The sequence below is a fragment of the Mobula birostris genome, chromosome 18, assembly GCF_030028105.1.
Source record: "Mobula birostris isolate sMobBir1 chromosome 18, sMobBir1.hap1, whole genome shotgun sequence".
Classification (NCBI taxonomy): Eukaryota; Metazoa; Chordata; class Chondrichthyes; order Myliobatiformes; family Myliobatidae; genus Mobula; species Mobula birostris.
In genome coordinates, this window is record NC_092387.1 from 41,552,452 (window position 1) to 41,571,309 (window position 18,858).

The 18,858-nt window shown below is 45.4% G+C and overlaps 1 protein-coding gene across 2 annotated transcripts in view; it reads left to right on the plus strand.

Moving 5' to 3' along the window:
* The first annotated feature begins 315 nt into the window (after nt 1-315).
* LOC140212077 (wings apart-like protein homolog) overlaps nt 316-18,858 on the plus strand; it is a 187,237-nt gene continuing 168,694 nt past the window's right edge. The window contains exons 1-3 of one of the 2 annotated variants that reach the window (XM_072282570.1): nt 316-405; nt 1,511-1,722; nt 3,255-3,784. In XM_072282570.1, coding sequence (XP_072138671.1) covers nt 3,277-3,784 — 508 coding nt within the window. In that variant the 5' untranslated portion in view covers nt 316-405; nt 1,511-1,722; nt 3,255-3,276. The remainder of the gene's footprint in view (nt 406-1,510; nt 1,723-3,254; nt 3,785-18,858) is intronic. The other variant, XM_072282569.1, reaches the window with a different exon arrangement.

Sequence of the window (18,858 nt, forward strand, 5' to 3'; positions counted from 1 at the left end):
CCCAGCCTACAGCTTCCAGCAGCCTTTGCGCGGTCAGTCGCAAGAATTTAAGAATTTTTGTTTCTTTTCCTGTTCATTGTTCTCTTGCTAGTGCAGAGATCGTTCCGTTACAGTTTTACTACGTTCATCTTTCAAATGCTTGCACTACAAGTCCCGGGAAGCAGCGCGGTCCGTTGCGCGGCATTTTGCGATAGGCGAGAAGGGATTGGCTCCACGCGGCGGAGCTTTCAACCAATCGGCGTGGCTCTCAGAGCCGGGTGGCGTGAGGTGAGTAAAAGCGCCATGGATTGGGGCGGCTGCGGTCAGGTGACCGGGCGGTTATGGCGGTGAGGTGTTTTTTCTGTTAGGCCCGAGCGGAGCAGCGAGGCCCCGGGCCGGCGTTTCATACAGAGCCGGGGGACGGCGGTGAGTAGTGGTCTGGGCGCCGGGGTTAAGGGCAGCGACCGTCTGGTGGGAGTGGCTGGGGGGAGCCGACTGTCGGAGGACTGGCGTGGTGGGGGCGAAGAGGTGACGGGAGGTCGGGCGGCTCCGGGCCCCAATCTCCGGCCGCCGGGTCCTCGGTTACGGCGGTGCCGTACCCCGAGGCAGGGGTAGACCCGTGTATGGATCTAATGCAGTATCCGGCCGCAGTGAAACCTGGGTGAGTGCGTTACCCCCCTCCCCCCTCCCCCCTCCCCCCTCCCCCCCACACCCCACTGGACAGGAGAGGTGAAGGTCCCGGCCTCCCTTCGCCCGGAGACCCGGTGATACCCTGCCTCCGTCCCTCTGCGCTGCCCTTTGTATTGGACCGAGTCTGTACTTTGAACGGCGATAATGCTCCCCGGCGCTTTCCTTACTCCCCCCTCACGCTCTTGCTGGAGTTTTATTGTTGCGTCGCCCACGCACGTAATTGCCTTTGACGGGAGGATTATGAGCCAGGGGTAGGGACGTTCAAAAGTGGATACAAGTGCCCACTGTCAGTCCCTTCCAGCCAGAGACTGGGTAATCCACTGAAACTTCCTGTGCTGAGATCAGTCATAGTTCCCAGTTGAAGGGTCACAGGTTGGAAGTCCATTTTCCACCACAGATGCTGCTAAGTTCCTCCAGCAGTTTGCCGTTTGGCTCCAGATTTCAGCATCTGTATTCTTCAGTCTCTTCACGTTTGGCACAGGGGTCGGCAGATGTGATTTATAGGTGACTGACTGAACAGCTCAGCAATACAGCCGGTGAAGTTCAGAGGCCAAAATTGCCAATTATGGTCTAAGTGTGATGAGTTGTTTTAATGTCTGCTTGGTCATTGGGTGAAAATATACTTGCTTTCGACAAAACTTTCAAGTATTCAAGAGAAGCAAAGTTCTTTATGCTTTTGGAGTCTGCCAAGATACAGCTGTGGGAATAATTCTTCGCCCTTGTGGGGATTCCAGATTTGGCAGCAGCTACATTGGGATATTGTTCATGTGCCAGTGTAATTTTCTGAGGTATAGTTACAAATAGCACAGCTGTGCGTTAAACTATGTGATCTGTCCGTCAGGATCGTTGCTTTCGGCACTGTGGTAAGGGGCCCATGTTCTGGTCTTACTGGAGCATCATGGAGGTGGAATTGTTACAGTGACCGCGGTCCGAGGAACCACTGAGAATGGCAGCGTTGATCAGCGGCGACTCCGTCATATAGTCTTGTGTTGAGAGTCTAGCTTGTAGGTGTTACAGGGCAAGCTAAAGCATTCTAATTTCACATCTCAAACAGTAAGTAGCCTAGTTATTGTTTAAACACTCTTAGGAGCCGCACATTTGGGTTCTCATGGTCTTCATTGTTACACCAACGCAACTCTACTGAGACTTGCTGTCTTCCTCGTCCCACCGTGTACGCGTGCTGGGCCATCCTCGTCCCACCGTGTACGCGTGCTGGGCCTTCCTCGTCCCACCGTGTACCCGTGCTGGGCATTCCTCGTCCCAACGTGTACCCGTGCTGGGCCTTCCTCGTCCCACCGTGTACGCGTGCTGGGCCTTGCTCGTCCCACCGTGTACGCGTGCTGGGCCTTGCTCGTCCCACCGTGTACGCGTGCTGGGCCTTGCTCGTCCCACCGTGTACGCGTGCTGGGCCTTGCTCGTCCCACCGTGTACGCGTGCTGGGCCTTGCTCGTCCCACCGTGTACGCGTGCTGGGCCTTGCTCGTCCCACCGTGTACCCGTGCTGGGCCTTGCTCGTCCCACCGTGTACCCGTGCTGGGCCTTGCTCGTCCCACCGTGTACCCGTGCTGGGCCTTGCTCGTCCCACCGTGTACCCGTGCTGGGCCTTGCTCGTCCCACCGTGTACCCGTGCTGGGCCTTGCTCGTCCCACCGTGTACCCGTGCTGGGCCTTGCTCGTCCCACCGTGTACCCGTGCTGGGCCTTGCTCGTCCCACCGTGTACCCGTGCTGGGCCTTGCTCGTCCCACCGTGTACCCGTGCTGGGCCTTGCTCGTCCCACCGTGTACCCGTGCTGGGCCTTGCTCGTCCCACCGTGTACCCGTGCTGGGCCTTGCTCGTCCCAACGTGTACCCGTGCTGGGCCTTGCTCGTCCCACCGTGTACCCGTGCTGGGCCTTGCTCGTCCCAACGTGTACCCGTGCTGGGCCTTGCTCGTCCCACCGTGTACGTGTGCTGCTGGCTGGGTTTTAGAGTGTCTTGTGTAATTGGAGTCTAAAATTTGCAGTTTGTAGAGTAGCAAGTTCATTAGATATTTGCAAAAAAAACGCAATTATGTAAATCAGAAGGGATAGTATGAAGTTTTCTTTTGTGATGCTGCCATATTGAGGATTGCTTTGTCGTCTGAATTCATCTTTTACTCTCTGTGTTGGGCTGATATTTATCAGTGCAGTATTTATGGCATTGTGAACAGCGTCATGTGAAGGGTGCCCTGCTTCTCTTACAATTCCATTTTGTTAAATAATGACTTTCTGTACCCTGCCTTCAAATCCACTGGCAAGCTCTAAAGATCCACCAGTCCGAGTTCAGTCGATGCCCTCTGTCCTGTCCCAGCAATGCTTGTGGGTGAAATAGAGAGGGGTGGGTGCAGATTTGTTTGACTTTCGGGGTGGAGGGGAGTAGAATAAATGTTTCATTCAGCATAGTTTCTCTTCATTGGTGTGATGGTTGTCATTTGAACTTAATGGGGAAACATCACAGGCAGGCACAGTCACCTGAAAACAGCATGAATGTGTGACTGTGCCTGCACGAACCTGACAGTGAAAGACGGAGGTGAAGCTCCATCCTAATTTCTTTTTGTATTCTGTTACAGGGAATATGAAAGAAGTGCCAACATGACATCAAGATATGGGAAAACCTACAGTAAGAAGGGGAGCACTGGCAATTCGAAATTTGACGAGGTATTCTCCGGTAAGCGAGCGAAAATCAGCACGAAATGGGGCGAGACCACCTTTAAGGCTCAGCTGGGCCAGAAGAGACCGAACGTGAAAGCGGAGCCAGTGGAACAGCCCAAGAGGCAGAGGGTTGAAGACCGCTTGCCAGAGGACCCGTTTGGGTTTGACAGTGATGACGATTCTCTCCCGGTGTCATCGCGGAATCCAACTCCGGCCAAGACGCCGCAGCCTGCGGAGTCTCTGAGGCGATCCGACGCGGATGGAGTGACCTCCCTGCTGGAGGTGAACAGTAGGGTGGGTCGGCCTGCGGGCGGCGAGGCTCTCGTCTGCAGCAGCAGGTTTGCGTCCTTGGCCGATACAATCCAGGAGAACAGTTTGGGTCGGAGCTTCGATTTGTGTCCGGAGACCAGAGACGCCCACGTCTCCGGCAACAGATTGAACTCACTGGGTGAGTCCAGGTTTCCCTAGTCTAGCGACGAGCTCTCTGAACAGGATGTGCCATTAACCGTAACACTCACCAGGGCAGAATATGAAGGGGTAACTGAGAAAGAGAGGTGCTGATTTAACTGTACAGGTTAGTGGGGTGAAACACGCTGACCCGTTCAGGCCAGCGTGGGGTGATGTAACCCAGAAGATAGGGGCCAGGATGAGTGGAGAGAGGAACGTGGAAGGTGTAGGTGGTATTGTATAATGGACAGTGTCATTGATCACTGACTGTGGCCCCAATATGGGGAGGTGTAGCTGGTAGTTTACCACACGGACAGAGTTACTGACCACTAATTGGGGCCCCAGTATGTGCTGGCAAGTGATGAGAGGTGGGTTTTGTTGGCAAGTCCACTACCTGCCCCTCTGTAATAGATGATCCTGAGAGTGGAATATGCAACGTGACAAATGTGTCTTCATCAAAAGTGGGCGCCGTATGAAATTGGAGGTGAGAGGACAAAGATAACAGTTGAAATCTGTGATTTATCATTAGATCTGCAATTTGGCGTGTACTATGAAGCTGGGAGGTGAGTCCGCTCTGATGCTACATGCTATTTCTTAAAGGATTGCTGTCTTAAAGAGATGGTTTCCCAGTCCTTTGACATGGCAGCACTTCACCAGTTGATTAGGTGAAATCATCGGGGTGAACAGTTGGATATGGAGTTTGTCTGGAGCTGGCTCTGAAGATCAGATGGCCCACTGGCCATGGCCCCCACAGGGCTCAGGGCTGAATTAGCGATTGAGTTCAAGCACATTTGGTCAGTTAAATCAATGAATTAAAACTCCTTATTCTGGTAGTTTAAAGTCACTCCACCCTTTCACCATGTACTACCCTGAGTTTCACTTACTTGCGTGCAAACTCCATAAATTCATAATAGAATAGTTATTAATAAAAGACCACAGCAGCTGGGCGTTCAAACGGTGTGCAAAACACAACGGACTCTGCAAATACTGAATTAAAAATGGTAATAAATATGGAGAACATGAAATGAGTCCTTGAAAGGGAGTCTGTAGGTTGTATGAACCTTCCAGTGATGGGATAAGTGGTTTTGAGTGAAGTTATCATTTTGGTTCAAGAGCCTGATGGTTGGGACGTAATAATTAGTCCTGAACCTGGTGGTGTGAGCTCTGAGGGCTCCTGTACCACCACCTTGATGGCAGAAGTAGCGGGAAGGGAGCATAACCTGGGTGGTGGGAGGCCTGATGATGGCTGTTGCTTTCGTATGACAACGCTCCGTGTAGATGTGTTCATTGTGGGAAGGGCTTTGCCCATGATGGACTGGGCCGTATCCACTACATTTTGTAGGATTTTCTGTTCAGGTGTATTGGTGTTTCCATCCCAGGCAGTGATATAGCCAGTCAATATACACATCTATAGAAGTTTATCAAAGTTTTAGATGTCATGACGAATCTTTGCAAGCTCCTAAGGAGGTAGAGGCACTGATGTGCTTTCTTCGTGATTGCATTCAGAATAGATCCTCTGAAATGATAACACCGAGGAAGTTAAAGTTGCTGATGCTGTCGTCCTCTGATCCTCAGATGAGGACTGACTCCTGGACCTCTGGTTCCCTCCTCCTGAAGTGTATAATCAGCTGACATTGAGTGAGAGGTGGTTGTGGCATCACTCAGCCAGATTTTTCATCATCTTCCTATCTGCTGATCCGTCACCACCTTTGATTTAGCGAAGGACAATGGTATTATCAGCAAACTTAAATAGGTCATTGAAGCTGTGCTTAGCCACACAAGTGTAAAGCGAGTAGAGCAGTGTGCTAAGCACAGCCTTGTGCACCAGTGCTGATTGATACTGTGAAGATGTTATTGTCAATCCCAACTGACTGGAGTCTGTGAGTGAAGAAATTGTGGTTCCAATGGCATAATGATGTATTGAGGGCAAGGTCTTGAAGCTCATTGATTAGTTTTGAGGGGGTGATGGTAGTGAATGCCAAGCTGTGGTCGGTGAGTATCCTGATGTAGGCATCTTTGCTGTCCAGATGTTCCAGGGTTGTGTGAAGAGCCAACGAAATGGCATCTGCTGTTGGCCTCATAGTGCCAGTAGGCAAACTGGAGCAGATCCAAGTTGTTTCTCAGGCAGGAGTTGATGTGCTTCATCATCTTGACCTCTTAAAATGCTTGATCACAATGGGTGTAAGTGCTGCTGGACAATAGACATTGAGGCAGGTTGCCATGTTCTTAGGCACTGGTGTAAGTGAAGCCTGCTTGAAGCAGATGTATACCACAGGCTGCCAAAGTGAGGGGTTCAAGATTTTAGTGAACACTCCAGCCAGTTGATCAGCACAGGTCTTTAGGACTTGGCCAGGTGCCCCTTTTTGTGGTTTCAAACCTGTGGGTCAGCCTTGGAGTGAGATCACAGGATCTGCAAGGGTTGCAGGAGTTTGTGATGGTTCCTCCATGTTCTGATGGTCAAAGCCAACATAATAAATAGCAACAACATGAATTGTAGAGTTCTAAAGAGTGAGTCCATGTATTGTGGAAGCATTTCACTGTTGTCGTGAGTGAATTTATCCTCTGGTGATAATAACTGTTCCTGAACTGAGTGCTGTGGGACTTGAGGTTCTTCTACCTCTTTCCCGATGGCAGATGCTAGAAGAGAGCATAGCCTTAGGTGGTGGAGGAGGGCTTTACCTGGGATGGACTGGCTTGTATCCATTACTTTCCATAAGTTTTTCTGTTCAAGGGCATTGGTGTTCCCATGTCAGACTGTGATGCGACCTCTCAGTATACTCTCCACCATGCATCTATAGAAACTTGTCAAAGTTTTGAATGGCGTGCTGAATGGGCGCCAACTTCGAAGAAAGTAAAGGTGATGCGCTGCTCTTTTTGGAATGCTGCCATGGAACAGCCAGATTTTCATAAAAACCCGTCTGGTTCATTAGTGTCCTTCAGGGAAAGGAGTCTGGTGGCCTTGCTGATGCACAGACTGTCCAGCAGCAATGTACTGGATTCTTAATTGATGTTTGTAGTGTCACTCAGTTGAAATAAACCTGTAATGCCATTGAGACAGGACAGATCGCCTGGTGTCGTCAAAGTTGTCACACAAAGCAATGCTGCTAAATCCTGTGAACACTGGGAAATGTGGCTCCGTTAGGAGTGCGGTCCAACAGACGAGTTGTGTAACAACCTGGCAGGGTCACTCGTACGGTCCCTAGACTTCAGCCAACGTTTTCCGTTGCCCTCCCATTGGCTTGTTGGGCTCAGTAAAGGTGCGGTGATCTGCAGCGAGGATCGATGGGTGTGAGGGTCCTCAACATTGGTCACAGACCTATCAAGTTTCAATGTATCATGTTAAACAGAACTAGGGAAACTGATTGCTGTCACTAGCCAGTGAGAAACGGTACAGTTCAATCCACATATTCATTTGGAGATACCAAATGCAGGTTGAGTGATTTGCGGATGAATCTTCCCCTAATGCCATTGTAGGAGTGACCAGTGAGGGTTGAAGTATTGTCTGTGCTGTTGAAAGACATGGCAGTACTGTTACTTGCTCTGCCAAACTCATCCTGTCCTGGCTCCCCTAATCCAGTCCCTTTGCCAGAGTTACAATATGGAGCCAGTCGTTTAAAATACAGGAGTGTTAGCATTTCCTTCAATCGTATTTGCTGCACATCTGTGCTTGGCTCTCTTCCAATTCGAACACAGGTAGGTTCCTTGTCTGGCATCCCAACAGCTTCCTTATTTAGAGCAGCATCCTTTAGAGGATTTCCTCACCTGACACATCTCACCCTCTGCATTTCAAAGACTTCCAGGTCCACTGTATCATCTTCACCAACCACTCTGCTTTCCTCAACACCTCCCATGCACCGGCAGGATATGCAATTTGCTCTTTTCCCTTGCAACGTTTCGGAACCTGAGCAATCCTTCCAGTGATTCACCTATTCCAGTTCAGTTGCTGCAGAAACCAAATGCAGGTTGGATAATTGCTTTTGAGAATGCCTCTGAGCTTCGTCTCTGGTCCGGGGTATCCCGACCTTTTTTTTTTAATTCCGTGGACCCTGGTTGGGAACCCTGCTCTACTTCCTAAAGTTCTCCGTCCATTGCTATTGCCTGGTTAAATCATTCTTGGATGTTCCAATGTAAGCTGAAGCAGTCACACCTCATCTTCCATGTAGATATGTTGAAGCCCTGGATCTTGATAGTGAATGAAATCCTTTCAAGTTATTGCATTTTCTCTTTGTACAGCTAATGTGCTGAAACTCTCTTGCAATTTATGCTTTTCTGCATCCTGTCTGACACATCTCCCTCAGTTCGCTCAACCTTTTCCTCTCTCTGCAGCTTGCTTGTTTTCTCACACTCCCATTGTATTGAAAGGTCCAACGCCCAAAATGTTGGCTTGTATTCCTCTCCAAAGTGATGCTGCATCACTTACTGAGTCACTTGCGGCATTTTGTCTCGGTTGGGCGCTCAGCATAGTTTTCTCCAGAAACAGCAACCACGATAAGCAGCATTGATGACAAGCTATCCCATCATCAAAGGAGCAAAACGTCCCACCACATTCAGTCTTGAATGGTGGTGATAATTAAGCTTAACTGGAGCAGTAGGCTCTACTAAGGTATGCATCTTGACGATGTAATTACTGAAAGCAGAGCCAAAGCATTAGCTTCTGATGTGACAGAAGCCAGTCCTCAGGTAAATCAATTCACTGCAAGTGAAATGGAATGCTTGATATAACAAAGGGATTCCAAGAGCATTGAGCTAAGGGATGTCCACCCAGAACTGCCTACCTCCAGCCAAATTGTTTAGGTGCAATATGAGCATTAAGGCAGTTGTGGAAGATTCCTGCCACCTGTGCTCTTTACAAATGGGGCAAATACCTCATTGTCATTCATCAGTGAGGTTGTCAACAATGCCGTCGAGCTGTCATTAGGGCTTCCTGCTTATTGCTACGATTACTTCGGGTCAATTAATCCTAATTATTCACTACCTCCGTCATTGGTGTGAACCATCTGTGAAGTGCAGTTCTCTATGTTGTCTTTCTACAGTCCTGCTCAGAACTGTGGTATCTACTATATGGGAAGTCAAAAGTAGCAGACAGATGAGTAGTACCTATGATCTTCCTCCAGTTTGTGCCGCATACTGACTTCTCCATTTCTCGTGACTAAGTTTTGAAACTTGCTCCCACAGTGAGGATGAGGAACATCTCGTAATACTGCTGAGAGCCAAATAGGTGAAACAAAGGGAGGAATAAAACAAGCTGATGTAGAATGTAACTTAGACCATTACATTGAATAGTTTGTTGTTGTGAGTGCCATGTTCTCTTTCAGCTGGCTAGCAAATTTCTTAATTGACTATCTTATAATTTGCTTATTTTATTTGCTCTCTTCCAGATATAAAGTAATTTTCTCTACTACCATCGAACCCTTTCACTAACTTCAAAGCCTCTACCATGTTATCTTTCAATGCATAGTGTCTGAGTTATTCAGAAGAGCATTCTAATCTCCCAGCAGCACCTCCAGTTTGCAGTCATTTGTATGCAAGTGTTATTAAACGTTATGAGGGCTTCTGCTTCTACAATCCTTTTGAACAGTAAGCTCCAGACACCTGCCAATCTCTGGGTTTAAAACAAACTCTTCCTTTTCATCTTTCTATACCCACTGACCACATTATTGCGTACCTCCTATACCTAATAAAGTGGCCACTGAGTGTACATTTGTGGTCTTCTGCTGCTGTAGCCCATCCACTTCAAGATTTGACATGTTGTGCGTTCAGAGATGCTCTTCTGCACAACACTGCTATAACACATGGTAATTTGAATTACTGTTGCCTTGCTGTCAGCATGAGCCAGTTTGACCGTTCTATTGTGACCTCTGTCATTAACAAGCTGTTCTCACCCACAAAACTGCCACTCAGTGGATGTTTCTTTGTTTTTCGCACCATTCTCTAGAGACTGTTGTGCATGAAAATCCCAGGAAATCAACAGTTTGAGATAATCAAACCACCCCATCTGGCACCAACAACCATTCCATAGTCAAAGTCATTAAGATCACATTTCTTCCCCATTTTTGATGTTCGGTCTGAACACCTACTGAACCTCTTGACCATGTCTGCATGCTTTTATGCATTGAGTTGCTGCCACGTGATTGTCTGATTAGATATTTGCATTAACAATCAGATGTTAAGGTGTACCTAATAAAATGGCCACTGAATATGTAAATTTAAATCCATGCCCCCGACTCTTGATTCTTTCAAGGCATTTGGGGCTTCCCGATTTACTTTCCTCTGTGCCTTTCATAATTTTATATACCAGATTGGCTTTCCTCAGTCTCTGTTCCAAATAAACCTCTGACATTGCAGTTTTTTCCTCAGAGCTGGCTGCGTTATTTGTATATCACTTTCCTTTAGTGTAATAACACCTTTCCTAAAATGTGGTGCCCAGGAGTGGATATGCATTATGCCAGCTGCAGGCTTGCTCGAGCTGTGTACAATCCCAGTATTACTCTGCTCTTTACTTAACTAATGAAGGAAAGCTCTGTGTTCCTTCACTGCATGCTGTGCTGTGTTCCCATTATTGACATACAGTTCAAAGGACTCTCATATCTCTTGTTTTACTTCATTTGCTTAAATACATAATATCTCACTTGGGTATTAAAATAAATGATTTGCTACCTTTCTGCCCAATTGACCAGACCATCTGTGATCCAAGCCAATCATGAAGCCATTTTCTTAGTGTTATCTGCAAGCTTATTTATCTTGTCTACTAGATTGAGACCTAAATCATTAATAAGCAAGAACCTCATCTTGTCTGTTTTTTATTGTGATAATTTCTAATCTCAAGATACGATCCCATGCTTATCTGTTGGTTTTTTTGGGGAGATTGGATGGGATTTTTACAGATCTTTGGGTTTCTCCTTTCTTGCAAAAGAGTACTATAATGGAAGCCACGTGGTTTAGACCCAACACATGATGACATGTAATACCAGGTCACTGCTTGTGTTATAGTTTCAACAACCGTAGTTGGCTGCAGTTGTTTGATTCGATGTGTGCTATTGAAGCTAAAACAATGGTCATCTGCAAAATGCAATTTCCAAGGGTCATGTAATAAAAATGGTTTATTTTCTGTAGTTCTAGTATTTAGTACATACAGTTGGCCCTCCTTATCCACGGGGGATTGGTTCTGGGACCCCCCGCGGATACCAGAAAACGCGAATTCTCAAGTCCCTTATATAAAATGCGTAGTACTTGCATATAACCTACGCACATCCTCCCGTATACTTTAAATCATCTCTAGATTACTTATAATACCTAATACAATGTAAATGCTATGGAAATAGTTGTTATCCTGTATTGTTTAGGGAATAATGACAAAAAAATGTCTGTACATGTTCAGTACAGACGCAACCATCGTAGCTCTTCTGGGAACGCTGATGCTGCCTCAGCATCAGCCGATCCCGATTCTCCCGTGATCTTTAAGTTCTTGAGGCTGTAGCACTTTACATAGCTAGCCAGCCATCCCTTACTAGCCTTAAACTCCTTCCAAGGTAGCGACCGAATGAGACGCGAGGCGAACAATGCTCAAACAGCGAGTGCTGGAGAGAGAACTTCTGGGTTTTCCCGATCTGCCGTTGGTTGAATATGTGCATGTGGAACCTGCGGATAAGGATGGCCAACTGTTTTGCCCTGGAGAGATTTTCTATTTTGTGCTTAAACTGTAACTAATTTTCTGTGGTGAGCCCTTGTGGACCTGCTTGTAATTTTTGCAGGTCATATTCTGTTTATAGAACATGCCCTCAGTGGCCACTTTAGTAGTTACACCTGTATACCTGCTGGTTAATATCAATATCTAATCAACCAATCATGTGGTAGCAACTCAATGCATAAAAGCATAAGACATGGTCACAAGGTTCAGTTGTTGTTGAGACCAAACATCAGAATTTGGAAGAAATGGGTTAAATGACTTTGACCAGGGGTCCCCAACCTTTTTTGCACCGCAGACCGGTTTATTATTGACAATATTCTTGTGGACTGGCCGACCCCGGGTGGGGGGGGGGGTAAGGTTGCCAGCAGACAAGAGTAGCAGTCAAATACGTTGTGTTTACCCCGAGAAAGACTACAATGACTATGAAGCCTTGCGCGGTCACCAGTGCGCATGCGTGTACGTGCCGATTTTTTTTTTCCTACAAATAGTTTTTCGCGATTCTGTACGGTGGGGGGGTGGGGTGTTAATCACGACCGGAATATAGGTGATAAGTGGCTAATACACTCAATTTTGTTTCTAAAAGGGTTTATCTAACGAATTTAATATTAAACACACACCGCATATTTTCCTCGCATGAATATAGTGATAAGTCAATTATCAGGGTAGGACAGGGGAGCTTGAAGTAAGTGTTGAACGTACTTCTAGTAGAAATGATAGGGGCAAGTTCGATATCATTTAAAGAAAAATTGGATAGATATATGGACATGAAAGGAATGGAGGGTTATGGGCTGAGTGCAGGTCAGTGGGACTAGGTGAGAGCAAGCGTTCGGCACGGACTAGAAGGGCAGAGATGGCCTGTTTCCGTGCTGTAATTGTTATATGGTGATAATGAGTCAATAGCATCATAACATCTCCTTTCCGCACTGACATGGATAACGCGCGGGTAATGACCTCGCATGCGTTCAAGCTCAACAGTGCGTGACAGGGAATGAGGAAGGGTGCAGCTGACTCATCGCTAAATCGTATCGTTTCCTCGCGGCCCGGTAGCACATGCTTTGCGGCCTGGTGGTTGGGGACCGCTGACTTGGATCATGGAATTATTGTTGGTGCTGGACTGGGTGGTTTGTGTATCTCAGATACTGCTGATCTGGAATTTTGACACAAAGTCTGTAGAGTTTACAGAGAATGGTGCCATTACAAAAAAAGAGTGGCAGTTCTGTGGGGCTTTTGCCTTGTTAATGAGAGAGTTTAGAGGAGATTGGCCAGAATTGTTCGAGCGAATGTTCTCGGCCCAAGACATCGACTGTACTTTTTCCAAAGATACTGCCTGGCCTGCTGAGTTCCTCCACCATTTTGTGTGTGTGTGTGTGTTGCATGGATTTCCAGCATCTGCAAGTTCTCTCTTGTTTGTGATGATGTCTGCTGGTTTTCGGTATGCTGATGTATCAAACTCAGTGCATTACAAAGTTTTAATTTGTACTGTGCATTTAAAGTTAATTGTTTTGGGTGTTCCCAAGTCCTGATTTGTGACTGCCCTCTGTGGTGTTTCCCATTGGGCTGTTATCATGAGTTGGATGTTTAGAGGAGACAGACTCCATGTTAAAACAGGGCACTTGCAGTGTTTAACATTGATCACCCAACTAATGTTGGGGCCTTTTTGATCGATGCAAAGGACTAGGATTCCAGGATGATTTGTTCTCTTGTGAATCTTCTGTACTGATTTGAGTAAACCAGAGGGTAATATCGGCAGGATTTAATAGACCAGTTGTGATTTTCATTGCTCAGGTAGGAATTGTAATTCACAACTTGAGAGACTGTAGTATTATGCAATTGGGTTATCAGAGGCAGGTAACCCATTTGGGTAAATGAACGTAATGGGGGACTTGTGATTTCATTTCTGCACTCGGGTGGTTGAAGCTGATGATCTTAAGATTTACAATTTGGGCAGCCAAGTCTGAATACAGAATGCCCTGACAACTTGACAATATCCTGAGCTGCAGATGTTCTTAAAAATAAAAAAGAAATTGCAGAAGTTGAGAATTTGATATTAAAATAGGCAAAAAAAATATTAACTAGCCAGGCATCTGCAGAGGAGTGGGGGAAGGTAATGTTTCAGTTTGGCAATCTCTCATCAGAAATGAATTGTTTGCTGTTTCTCTTCTATACATTTTACCTGACTTCAGTTTGTTCAGTGTTCGCTGTTTTTTACTGCTGCAGTTCCTCTGTTTTGTGCATACATTATGATTAGGATGCCGAGAAGAGCAGCAAAAATTAATTCGACTGCAAACTGAGTGACTCATGAAGAAACATTATAGACATTTGTCACTGTAGAGAAAACAAAGTTGCCACATTCCCTCTGAGTAGTAAATGACTCACTAAATTCTGGAAACACCATTAGTTTATGTTGATCAAGTTAAAAGTAAATGTATTTTCTGGAGAATTTCTGCTTTGCTCTGTAAGATCATGGTGTAGTATTAAAATGATAGAATTGCTAATTTGTTGCTGTATTCTTGCCTAACTTGAAAGATTTCTGTTGGACAACTGAGCCTGGAGTTTTTGTTGTCATTAGTTTATAGGCAAGCTTCTTAGCTTGCAGATTAAAGTTGTGAATTGCTCACCAACTGGATGCCTCTTGTATGCTGACGATGCTATATAACATCTATAGTTTAAATTTTGGTTCGCATTTTAAATATTGGATAAAATTGATTTAGTGTGACAGAACAGTTACATAAAATGCAAACCGTGTAGCAGCATCGTATGACATCCTAGGGATTCATTGGTGGCGTGCAGCTATAACTAATAATCCCCTGATCTTTATCTTGCCTTACTTTAATCAGATCTTTTTCTTCCATAGTATATGAGAGTTAATGCCCATATGTTGAGCAGAACAGGATCTTAAAGCTCCCATGCCATATAGAGGGCTTATGAAATCACTGCAGGAAGCAGTTTTGGTTTCTCCCTGCAACAATGAGCAAAAGAACCTAAATAAAGGAAGTGAAACAAACCAAACCAGTTCCTGTTGCTTTTCACCCACCACATGAGCAAATAGACCTAACCTTATTTACCCATTGGTTTGTCTATCCCTTCACTCGCCTATCCAGTCTAGTCTTTAATGCGTTGAATACTACTGTTAATAGTCCACTGTCAGATTATTAAAGTTTCTTGTGTTCTGTATTATCCCTCCACTTAATGTGGTCCCAGGTTCTTAATTCCTTTGGTTTGCTCTGCATGCTTTTTATAGTACCATACTTTCATAGTGAAGTGTATTTGGAATGTACTGTTGACATGCAACTATTTTGTAGACATGTCTCACACTAGCAGGAAGCAATAACAGACAACCTTAGGTGGTGACTGAGGTATTAAAAATTGGCCAGATTTTGGGACTCTGCTCTGCAGAAACATGGAGGTGAGGAGATTCAGATTTATTTATTTGTGTTGAGATGCAGTGCTGAATAGGCCCTTCCGGATCTTTTAGCCATTGTGCCCAGCAACCTCCAGTTTAACCCTAGTCTAATCACGGGACAGTTTTACAATGACTAATTAACCTACTGGTAGGTCTATGCACTGTGAGAGGAAATTGAAGCACTCGGGAAAAACCCATGCATTCCACAGGGAGGTCATACAGACTCCTTATAGATGAATTATGACTTTGTTTCTATCGAGTGTTACTACTGGGTGAAATCTGGGCACCTAAACATGTTGAATATTGAAATCCATCAGAATCTGCGAATTCTGTTCATCCCCTCTCCTCTCTGCTTTCCTCAACTTAACTGAAATAATATTCTCAGCTGTGGACACAGTTTTGCTTTGTGTTAGAGGTAATGGGAAACAAGAGGATACTGAGAGATGATGGATATGGAGAATTTATGAAGTCGGGGAGTAACGGAGATTAGTGCTTTGAAGGAGAATGTTGGAGGACGGTGGTCAGGATTTTGTATTATTTTATGGGTACTGCAAGCACTAAAGTTAAAACAGTTACAGGGCAGCAGGGTAGTGTAGCAGATAGCACAACGCTATTACGGCACCAGTGACGCAGGTTCAAATCCGTCGCTGTCTATAAGAAGTTTGTACATTATCTTCATGACTGCATAAGTTTCCTGCAGGTGCTTTGGTTCTCTCCCATTTTCCAAGGATGTACAGGTTGGGCAATGCAAACTTCTTGGGCTGAAAAGGCTTGTTATTATGCTGTCTCTGACTAAAATTAACATTTAAAATGACTAAAAAGAACCAATAAGAAAAGCTGTTTATGTTCTTGCATGTGTAGATCAAAGAAGAGCAGGCAGGGACCTTGGCCAGTGATAGGGGGTGGAGGGTGGGGTTGCTGTTGAGCATGAGCCTGTCCCAGACAAGAGAGACTTGAGAGTGATAATGAGTGGGAATCAAAAGAACAGCAGCCTGCACTAGGAGGTAGACTATGAGCTGCAGTGCTAACAGCAGGATTGACTCCAAATTTAATTAACTCCAGAAAGCTGGCCTATTCATTTTATTGTTTATCCCAATGTAAAATTGTTGGTAACTCTGATACAACTCGGTGAGTGGGATTCAAAGTGCCATTCTCCCTCACTAGCTGGTTAGAATCTTGAAATTTACTTCGCCAAGGATATTGGTGATTGTAACAATATACAGACATTAATAGTGTGGTCTTCAACTCAGTAATTGGATCTAGTCTGTGCTGAACAGATCAGGATGATGTGTTCAATTGTAAATCTGTTCTATTCCATATTTGTGAACTTATCCAGTAATTCGAGTTACTCGTCCAAATTACAGTGTTGGTTGTTCTGCTATTTAACACGAGACTGGGGTTTTTAAGAAATAGACCAATGTTCAAATGAAGCTGTCATTTTCTCTTCCCAGTGTTATGCCTTTTAGTTGTGCAGCATAAGTCATCAATCATTGCCAGACTGCTGTCATGTGGTTCACAGATAGTACTTTGAGGCTACAAGTTCCAGTGGGCGTGGATTTTGTACCATCACTAGACACTTCATGTGTTTGAACTCCTGTATAGTGCAGATTAGTGCTGTGCTTTGGTTGACTTTATTCATGTGCTTTATCCTTCATGAGCCACATGAAGAAAGTCTGCCTTTCTTCGGAAGGAAAGCTTGGGGGAGCTACAGCAGACTCGTCTTTTTCCCCAGTCTCACCCAACAAGGGGGTTACAGCAGACTTGCCTTTCCCACCCCTGACTCATCCATGATATTGCTGTGTTTGCATTCAATGAGAGTGGCCTCATGGTGGCTTGCTTCTGCTTCCTGTGTCCTTTTGTACGTGATTGTCACACTTTATTGCATACTTCCGATCATCCCCTTAATTCTTGACAAGAACATTATGTCAGCTGCTGACTGTCCAGAGCCCTCTGGATCACTGGGCATAGGATATAGGGAGTGGCACTATGTCTGCCTGTTTTCTCCTTCCCCCTCATCAACCTATTGAGTTCAGTAGACGTGCTGTCTCTAATTCAGTCTGAGATTGAAATGTAGATTCAGATTTATTTATCCCATGTACAATGAAGCGTGTAGTAAAATGTGTCATTTGCATTAATAGCCAACATGACTTAAGGATGTGTTTGGGGCAGCCTGCAGGTGTCATCACACTTTGTCAACATAGCATGCCCACAATGTTCAGCTAGCCATCACAAGCAGCAGCAGCAACAACAAAATAACAGCAAAACATGCCCTTTTCTCACCCACCCACTTGCGCACAGACCAGCCTCCAACGCCAGGACAGATCACCACCGTCAGTCTTCGCCTCAGACTCAGGCGTCAGTCCTCTCACCACTCCAGGACTTGCTGAGCATGGGGCTTTGATCTTTGGGTATTTAAAGTACTTTGCTAAAGTAATTTGTAGCAGCATTTTGGGTGCAATACTGGTAGGACTGCTAGATTTCATTTAAATGTCGGTTCTTCCGTTGAAGTTCGATCTCCCAGGACTCTTTCTTATTTGGTTATTTCTATTGAATACGAATGTTATTGGAAAGACCAGAATTTGTATCCCATTGTTGACTGCCCATGGGAAGGTGGCAGAGAGGCGCTTCGAACTGCTGCAGCCTGATAGCCTGAAAGGAGCAACACCTCGTATTCGGTTGAGGTACCTCCAACTTGATGGCACGATCAACTATTTTCATTCCAATCCCTATTCCAACATGTCAGTCCGTGTCCACCATGAGGTCACTCTCCAGTTGGAGGAGTAATACCTCATATTCCGTCTAGATAACCTCCAACCTGATAGCATAAATGTCAATTTCTTCAGCTTCTAGTAATTTTTCTCCCTCCCCCTTCTCTTTTCAATTCCCCATTCTGGCCTCCCTTTACCTCTTCTCACCTGCCTATCACCTCTCCCTGGTGCCCCCCCTCCTTTCTCCCATGGAGTACCCCACTCCTCTCCGACTATTTCTTCTCCACCCCTTTGCCTTTTCCATCTATCACCACCATAATATGGATTAAGAATCTCAGCTCAGAATGTCAACTGTTTATCCATTTCCATAGATGCTGCCTGACCTGCTGAGTTTCTCTAGCATTGTGTGTGTGTGCTACTTTGAACTGCTGTAGTTCTTTAGGTGAAACTATAGTCTTGTTAAGTAGGGAGTTTCGAGATTTGAAATTAGACATGGGAAGAACAGTAATCTGTGTTCAAGTCAGGATGATGTGCCATGGAGGAAAACCTTGGTGTGCTTTTGTGCTATAAGTCATAAATTTGGGAATTGCTTTAAGAATAGCAAGGTATTTAACTGCAGTGCATTTTGTTGATGATATACTCTAAAACCCCAGTGAGGTGGGTAGAGAGTGAATGTTTAGAGTGTTAGCTGAGGAAACAATCAAGCCCACAGCTTTGCTGTAAAAGTCACAAACCCAAGGGCTTCTACAAATGGTGAAAATCTTGAGCAACACACACAAACTCAGCGAGCCAGGCAGCATCCATGGAGGGGAATAAACAGATGACGTTTTGGCCCAAATGTCGATTGTTTATGCCCTTCCATTGATGTGTCCTGACTTGCTAAGTTCCTCCAGCATTTTGTGTTTGTCTGAATATGTCGCACTAATTGAGTGCATTCATCCAGACATAGTAAATGTTGTCACACCTAACTTGTAGGCTTTGAGTTAGGAAATAAGTTGCTTACCATGGATGCCAGCCTTTCACCTGCTTATGTAACTGCATTATTTCTCCAGTTTTTCAGTGGTGGCCACGTAGTTTTTAAATGAAGTGGCCAGCAATGGTCAAATGTCTTCGTTCATTGCCTTTTATTTGTGTCGATTGGTGTCTGCATCTTACTGCATGGAGGCAAGAGTACTTTTACTTTCTGTCATGCCATGGGCAATATTGAATATTGTGTAATCTGTTCCTACTTTGACTGAAGGGAGGTCATTGCAGTAGCCAAAGATGGTTGGGCCTAG